Source organism: Sarcophilus harrisii, chromosome 2, assembly GCF_902635505.1.
Source record: "Sarcophilus harrisii chromosome 2, mSarHar1.11, whole genome shotgun sequence".
Lineage (NCBI taxonomy): Eukaryota > Metazoa > Chordata > Mammalia > Dasyuromorphia > Dasyuridae > Sarcophilus > Sarcophilus harrisii.
The window spans coordinates 432295469-432304222 of record NC_045427.1 but is presented as its reverse complement, the minus strand read 5'-3'; the positions used below and the strand labels follow the sequence as shown (position 1 = coordinate 432304222).

Sequence of the window (8754 nt, the reverse complement as noted above, 5' to 3'; positions counted from 1 at the left end):
CTTGTAGAAAAGACACCTGTGGAAAGAAGGTGGAAGGATTACAGATTTTTTTTTCTATTTTTCCACCCCCTAATCTTTTTTTAATGATTGATATTTCAGGATTCTGAAAGGTTAAATAACTTGCCTTAGGTCTAATAATAATAATTGCATCCAGTACAATTCAGGACTCCTGATTCCAAATGTTCTTTCTGCGTTATATTGGTATTAGAGACATTGTGTTCAGGGACCCAGCGGAAGGATGACCACAAGTTCTTCAATAAAGGGGAAAGAGACAAGCAATTATCATGTACCTTCTCTGTGCAAACATTGTGCTAAGCACTTTACAAATATCATCTCATGTGATCTTCACAATAACCTTGCAAGATAAGGGCTATTATTATTCCATTTTATAACCAAGGAAACTAAAACAAGCACAGGTTAAGTAACAAGCAGACAATAAAAGAAAGGATGTATCTGAGATTGGATTTGAACTCAGGTCTTCCTGTCTCAGAACCTACCTGGCTGCCTACTAGCCTGATAACTCCACTAAGACATTTGTGTCTGTCCTTCTGCTACAGAGTATGTTCTTGAATGAGTACCTTTCCCTCTCTGATACTCTGATAAAGTTTCTTCTTTTATCAAATGATGAGATGGGTCTAGATCTATTCTGAAGCCCTTCCAGCTCTGACATTCATGACGTGCTCAAAAGTTCCTGAACTAAGATAATTGTAGAGTCAAAAGCAAAACCCCAATATCCTGATTGGGAATCTAGGTTGTCAATTCTGTGGCATAAATGAAACCAGGCTGAACTCTAGGAATAGAAAGGATTTTATGATCACTCCTGGTCCTTGTAAACAATAGTGATTCTGTGGTTAGAGAGACATGCTGGAGATTCAAGTTCATCCAGACTAGTGGAGGAAACTTAAAAATACGTAGAAAGGATATGGATTCATAGTTTTGCAACCTTTATGTTTTCTAAAACTTCAGGAAACTCATAGCTTTGCCTTCCTATATAATAGTAATTTCAGCTTTTCATACAAAGACTCCATTTCTCCAAAGAACTTTTTGACTACGAACTCATTTGCTCCTAGATGGATAAAATTTCCCATCTGTCTCACAAGGAAGTTAAGGCCCAGAAGCATTGAGTGATTTGATCAGTGACAGTTACTTAACTGAAGGGTGGTGGAGAAGTTTGGTTAAAACCCATTTTTTCTTGATGTCCATAAATACAATAGAATTAAGTATCTTGTAAGTGCCCAGTCTTGGGTTTTGTGCCTGTCCCAGAGAGTTTCCACAAACACAAAAACATACCCACCCTCAATTATTACTGCTACTCATGTACTTAATTAGTGTCAGGGAGAATGAGCAATGACCATTATATCAATGCAGGGATAGGGAGACGTTTATTATAAGGAAAATGCAGAGAAAAGAACAGGATTCCCACAAAGAAGCTTCCGATGTGGAGAGTGGATCCAAGTGTAGGGAAGAGAAACTTCATGGACACCAGTAAATCAAGTGTGTCTTATCTCATCTAGTGCAAATCCAACACAGGAGCCTTGGTCTCTTCTGTTGGGGGTCCTTCAAATAGGAAAAAAAATTGAAGAGTGGAAATGCTTCTGTCAGGAGCAAATTTGAGCTAGGATAAATATGTGATTTTATATCTTTGAGACTCTCAGATTCATAGTTCTACATTTCCAGGATTTGCAGATTCTAGATTCTAAGATTCCAAAATTTTACATTCATAGAAAATATACTAGAAAATCCAGAATATTAAAAGTAGATAGGCCTTACCTATTTGAAGATAGGATTGGTCTCTTTTGATAAAGTTTACAATTTAAGATGCAGGGTAAGTCCATGGATTAATAGTTCTGAAAGGAAAAAACACATGTCTCAGACTGGGGAAGCCAATGTGAAGCAGAGTGTCCCAAAAATAGATCTCTAGTTTTACCTTTGGGAACTTTGAAAAACCAGTTTTAAAGGATTTAATGAGTACCTTTCCCTCTCTGATACTCTGATAAAGTTTCCTCTTTTATCAAATGATGAGATGGGTCTAGATCTATTCTGAAGCCCTTCCAGCTCTGACATTCATGACGTGCTCAAAAGTTCCTGAACTAAGATAATTGTAGAGTCAAAAGCAAAACCCCAATATCCTGATTGGGAATCTAGGTTGTCAATTCTGTGGCATAAATGAAACCAGGCTGAACTCTAGGAATAGAAAGGATTTTATGATCACTCCTGGTCCTTGTAAACAATAGTGATTCTGTGGTTAGAGAGACATGCTGGAGATTCAAGTTCTAGGATAAAGGATCATGAAGAGGCCAGAATCGTTATTGAATGGATCACAACCTTTTCTCTAGGTTTAAATGGGGAAAGCCTAGTTTCATCAGAGAAGGCCCTAATAATCCATGCTCAGTTGAGTTTCTCTGCAACCCAATCTTAATGTTCTTATAGCATTATCGATTAGAGGTAGAGATCACCTTACACAATATGTAGTTTAATCCATCCCTTGAATTTTTAAATGGGAAAATTGAGGCTGTCCACAGAGGGCTGGGGCTAGATGAAAAGGGAAAGCAGAACTCAAATAATGAGATCCCAGGTTTGTATCCATTTTGGGTGAAAAATTCTTAAATGTCAAATGTGACACTATGAAGATGGGGAAAAATCATCTGAGCAATCTAATCACTTATAGACAGAAAGGAAGAATGTTGATCAGAAACTTACCAGCCACATCATGTACCAAGGTAACATCCAGACTACTGAGGATCTCATTAAGCAGAGGGCAGATCTAAAACACAAGCACAGAAAGAAATGTGAGATGAATGGGCCAGTACACAGAATCAGAAAGGGAGATACCGTGGTCATCTCATCATGGAGGAATCTGGACCTGGAGAGATTGTTAGTAGACATATAGAAGATTAGTGAATATCAGAACTGGAAGTGTCATTAGAATATATCAATGTTAGAACCCAAAAGGATTTCAGAAACTATTTCATTCAATCCTTTCATTTTACAGTTGACAATCCTGAAGCTCAGAAAAAGGTAAACAGCAAGTTAGTAGCAGTTAGGATCCCATCCCATCCCACCCATTGAGATAACATGGTATAGTAGATGCTGGACAATCAGGAAAGCCAGGGTTTAAATCCCACTTCTGCATTTCCACACTTACTTCTTTCTGAATTAGATGTGGAAGTTGTTCAATCAGAGTTTTTGTCACTGTGTTTACAAGTTCTTGTACTAGAGATGGTGCAACCCTGGAAAAGGGAAGGAACACATGAATGGAGAACTAACAGATTGGGGTGGGAGCAGGATGTAAGGTTGATTATGATCTCATTGGTGGGAAATTCCTTGTTCCTGCAGTGGAACAGGTCAAAAGAGGGAAGACAGAAGCTCATTTCTCATCACCAAGCATGGGCATTGACTGGTAAGATCAAGGCCCAAAAGAATTGATCTTTGATGACTCACCCTTCCAGGAGAGTGATTTTTAAGCTGCCAGGGTCATGCTTACAATCCCCAATAACCAAGTGGATTTTTCCATCTTTATCTCTCACTGCGATGACTTCCACTATGATATTCAGTTTAACATCCAGCTTAAGAAGTTCACCAGTCAGGAATCTAACCAAGAAAAATAAAGAAATAAAGAGAATTTGGGGGACAGAGTCAGAGACAGAGAGAGACAGAGACAGAGATAGACAGACAGTCACAGAGACAGAGACAGAAAAAGACGCAGAGACAGAGACAGATATGGACAGAAAGAATTAGAGAGCCTGAGAGTAAAAAAATATATATAGATAGATATAGAGACAGAGACAGAGACAGACAGACACACACACACACACACACACACACACACACACACACACATACAGAGAGAGAGAGAGAGAGAGAGAGAGAGAGAGAGACAGAGGCAGAGAGTTTAGAGATACAGACAGACAGAGAGAGGAGGGAGAAAAACCCTCTACTAGCCACTCCAAACCAGCAGTGGGATTGTGGCTATAGAGAGCCCCCACTCTGTTCACATGTAGATTTTGCCTTTATGAAGTACTCAGTGCATTCCAAAGAACTCACACATCCAATTTTACAGCCAAACCTCCCAAATGCCCTGTGATGGTCAGGGATTATTATGCCCATTGTTCAGGTGAAGAAACTGAGGGTCAGAACATAAAGAGGTTAGCACAATGCTGTCTCTGTACAGACTCCCACCACTGGGGAAAAATAGTATGACAGCTCAATCCTGAAATTGCATGGTGTCCAGGAAGGGAGCAATTCTTGCACTCAGCAAACCCAATCATTGGGCTGTCAGAGCTAGAAAGGAGCTGGTCAAGTCCCTATTTTATGGAGGAGAAAACTGAGGCATAGAAAGTACTCACGAGTTTCCCAAGGTCCCTTTACTATTAAGGGCAGAGCAAGGATTCAAAGTCAAGTCTCCTGACCCAAAGTCCTATTCCACCCGGTCCCACCGGTTTCAACTTTCCTATTTCAGAACTCTCAGAATAGGTATGAAAGGGGCAGGTCATGGGTAGCCAGAGACAACTAGGGCCTCATCCATAATATAGGATCTCGGGCTCTAATTGCCACAGGAATAGTTTGGAGAAGACATAGAAGATGAAGTAAACATCCCTCAAGGGAGTGATGGAGAAAGCCAGGAACTTCTCTCAAAATAAACGAGCTCAATGCTCACCTGTGGTTAGTTAAAGTTGGAACCATGCCCTGATAGACCCTGGGTCCAAAAAATGTACATGAAGTGGTGTGATGATACTTTCCAATTTACCAGCTCACCTGCCATCTTTTATACACTGAATAAGCTTAAGATCCATTAGGATCCAGGCCCTTTGTGCTAGTCCCTTCCCTCATTCTCTGAACAAGGCCTTCCAGACCCTCAAATGTCACTCACGTTTTCAGTTCCAGGACCATTCCAAGAGGGATCGTTACAAAAAGTCGATGTCCATCAGGGGATTGTTCTAGCCCGAGTTCCAGGAGGACAGGATTGGTGACATTGATCCTGCACAGAGAAGCCACACTGCAATGAAACTGCTAAACTTAGAACCTTTAAAGCAAGGGAGGGAAATGTCTATATAATGCCCACAAGATCATTTGCCAAGGCAACTGCAGGTGATGATGAGCTGAAAGCAAAGTACAATAATCTCCCACTGCTTGAGTTCTTTAAGTTGATAATTCTGTATGGCCCATGAATGTTATAAATATCCAATGGCTCCTAGCAGGAAAAAAGTTACCTACCCTTGGTTTAGAAGATGAACCACACCTGAACCCCAAATCAAACCATTCCAGAACAATTCTCAGTTTAGGGGATAGAGTTAGAATTACATAAATTCTGAACCTTGGCATTGGCTTTCAGCTGGAGCTCTGTTCAGTAAACTCCACAAGTTGCATCTAGAATCAAAATACCAGCTCTTCTGTTAACTCCAAAGGCCCTTCAACCTAACCCCAACCCACCTTTCCAAGTCTTTGGTTCAGTTAAACATGCCTGTTTGCTATTCCTTACCCATAACAATCCATTTCCCATCTCATGCCCTTTCACTGACTGTCTTCCATGCCTGGAATGCTCCCCCATCTCACTACCACCACCACCTCCAATCCTTTGTTTCCTTCAAAAGTTTATTCAAGTCACTCTTCTTAATTCTAATGCCTTCTTTCTTTTAACTATTTCCTTCTTCTCCTGCAAATAACATGGTTTACATATTTGTTTGCTTGTTATCTCTCCCATTAGAGTATAATCTCCTGATTCAGGACAGTTCCAGTGGTTGTGACAAAGAAAACCATCTGCACCCAGAGAGAGAGAGAACAGTGGGAAATGAATGTGGACCACAACATAGTATTTTCACTCTTTTTGTTGTTGTTTGCTTGCATTTTGTTTCTTTCTCATTTCTTTCCTTTTTGATCTGACTTTTCTTGTGCAGCAAGATAATTGTAGAAATATGTATAGAAGAATTATGCATGTTTAATATATATTGAATCACTTGCTGTCTACTAGGGAAGGGGGTGGAAAGAAGGGAATAAAAAAAATTATAACACAAAGTTTTGGAAGGGTGAATGTTGAAAATTATCCATGCATATAATTTGAAAATAAAAAGCTTTAATTCAGAAAAAACAAAAACAAAAAAGATTATGATCTCCTTGAAGGCAGGAATCTTTTGCCTCTTTTTGTATTTCCACTACTTAGCACAGACAGTATCTGGCATTTAACTTCTTAATAAATGCCTATTGACTGATTTTCTTTATGAATCCTATTCTCTCCCTAACTAGTACCTTTCTCATCCCATCCCACCAAAAAAATTAAATATTTTGGAACATAGGAAAATTTCAAATTTTACCAATTTATTAATATCAAATTATACAACAATTACTTTGTACATATTATTCATGTATAGGCTGTCTCACCCTATGGATTAAAAGTTTGTCAGAATGGTGTCATTTTGGGGGATATCTTCATTGTCTCCCACGATCCCTGTCACATAGTAGTAACTTTGTTGCTCATTTATTGATATCCTGACTAATATCATTGACTAATGTCTAATTGGGAATGGAGGGAGGGAGAATCTTGTAACCAAGAAACATACTTATGCTCACACTCAGCACCTAGCCTTCCCTCCCCCCAGCACCTGATCTATAGATTTCTTGTAGGCTCAAAGAATTTTAGAATTGAAAGTTACTTTAATGATTATTTAATCCAACTCCCTGATGGAGGGAAAATGGAAAAACTGAGGCTCGGAGAGGTTAAGTTAGTTTGTCCAAGGTCATCATTAGACCTATTGGTTCTCGGGTCTTCCTCTGTAACTACCAGAGGATGAAAAACTTCTCAGTTTTCTCTGCCATCTGTGCCACTAAAAAGTGAAAAGACTTTCCCAACCTCCCCTCATGTTCTTTCTAGCTCTTTCCTTAAGGATATCTAGTATGCTGTCTCCAACAAAGATCTCATTTCCTCATTCAAGGTTGGGTTTAATAACACATTAAAGAAACTCACGAAATTAAATCCTGTAGTCCTGGAATTATTGAGGTTAGTTTGGGTAGTAAACCTCCAATGAGACCTCCTGATGAACCTCCCACAGATTTCAGGGTATCCAAGATGGGAAGATTTTGGAGAATACCAAGTACATTTGCTTTGTGAAGTCCATTTGTTAGACCTGGAATGGAATGATATGATTTAAATCTACAAGGGACCTGAGACTTCATTTAGCCCAAACCCTTTATTTTATAGAGGAAGGAATTTGAGTTGTAAACTCCTCAAGAATAGGAATTGTCAGAGCTGGGACTCAAAGCCAATTCTCTGACTATAAATCCAGGGTTCTTTCCATGACGCTATGCTGCCCTTGTGTCCTGTTGAGTGGCCAGTTGTACTTAGGATTGACTTTGAGTTACTTTTTTACACAAAGTGCAAGGACTTCCATAAAGCTCACAGAACAGCATGTCTAATAGGGAATGGCTTAATCTTTTGCATATACCTACAAGTTGGGCTTTCCCATGTTCCAAATACCACCTCCCTTTCCATCTTCCCTGTTTCTCCCCTCACTTTCCCAAAACACTTAAGCCCATTTCAGTTTTTATAAGGAGAATCTCCTTTTATCTGTCTGAATGTCTTAAGATAGAATGGGCTTCTTTAGATGTCATGAATTTTCCTTGCCTTTGATATTAGAGGAAAGATTCATGCTTCAGAATTGCATTGGATTAGATCGAGTCTTCTTAAACTTTTTCTGCTTGTAATCCTTTTTTGCCTGAAGAATTTTTACATGAGCCCAGGTGTATAGGCATATAAAACAGTTGTACAAATCAAACATTAACTGAGAAATCATAATTTTGTGACCTCCATGTTCAGCTACGTGACTCCATATAGAATTGTGACCCACAATTTAACAAGCTTTAGATTAGATGACCCTTGAGGTGCCTTTCTTAGGGCAATCTAGAATTCCACTTTTTCTCTCCACAGTGATTGCCTAAACTGATAACATAACTTACCACCTAATAAGCCGGAGACAAGATCTGGTGGGGTAAGAGACCCAGAACTGTTCAGGATATCAGAAGGATGCCCTGGGGTGGCTTCAAGTTGGGCTGAACTCTGTGTGAGCAGGCCATAGAAGAGAACGAGTCCCCAAATCTGAAGCATCTTCTTTACTCCTGATTCACAATGAGCCAACATTAATCAGAACAGAGACAGAAGGACCACGAGCCTCCTGGGTCTAATAAGAAACTTATTTGGGGGTAATGAGGGAGAGATGATGACAGGCATCAAAAGAACAAACATGTTAGACAATTAAAAAAAAATACTTAAATACAAAGTGAAAACTAATTTGTCCTTTCAGACCCAATTGTGATAGTACATTATCTCTAACCAGATTAATTATTGTTACTATTCAAACAAAAATAAATGTAAAGATTTAAATTAATATGATCAATAATAAAGAGAAGAAATGCCTTTCCTTGCCCTACCCAGAGGTTCATACCAATGGTTCCTTAGAACAATGGTTCCTTATTTTCTTCAATGGGTCCCCAAGAAGTCTGTTTGAGGGAGAATAATGGGATGAGATTGCCTTCTTTAGGTTAGACCTATGCCCCACATATAATTTCTGTTTTGTTACTTCATTTATATAGGAACCTCTCAAATATATCTCAGCTTTTCTGGAATTCCTACTTTTGTCCTGTACAAAGCTTCAGTACTAAAATCACTATATTTCTCCTTTGTGCAAGGTACCGATTTCATTTGCTTTGTACTAAAACTATTTCCTGTAATCTTGCACAGGTTCCCTTCAAGCATTTGGTACTTCC

General features: G+C 39.1%; 1 protein-coding gene across 1 annotated transcript; it reads right to left on the bottom strand.

Annotated features, from left to right (window-relative positions):
• Positions 1-1785: 1785 nt before the first annotated feature.
• Positions 1786-8095, bottom strand: LOC100920350 (BPI fold-containing family A member 1-like). The gene is made up of 7 exons (XM_031949517.1): positions 7948-8095; positions 6959-7118; positions 4871-4978; positions 3442-3591; positions 3146-3230; positions 2701-2764; positions 1786-1847 (listed from the first exon to the last, which is right to left on the bottom strand). Exons 1-7 carry the CDS (start codon positions 8093-8095, stop codon positions 1807-1809), a joined length of 756 nt encoding a protein of 251 aa, XP_031805377.1. The 3' UTR covers positions 1786-1806.
• Between the last annotated feature and the right edge of the window lie 659 nt (positions 8096-8754).

Excerpts from the sequence above, each read along its gene's own strand:
- LOC100920350 (XM_031949517.1), bottom strand. The coding sequence starts at position 8,095 with ATGCTTCAGATTTGGGGACTCGTTCTCTTCTATGGCCTGCTCACACAG. Across the intron at positions 3,592-4,870 it reads ATGGTCCTGGAACTGAAAAC|ATTCCTGACTGGTGAACTTC; the intron begins GTGAGTGACATT and ends TTTCTTGGTTAG. Across the intron at positions 3,231-3,441 it reads AAAATCACTCTCCTGGAAGG|GGTTGCACCATCTCTAGTAC; the intron begins GTGAGTCATCAA and ends TCCCTTTTCCAG.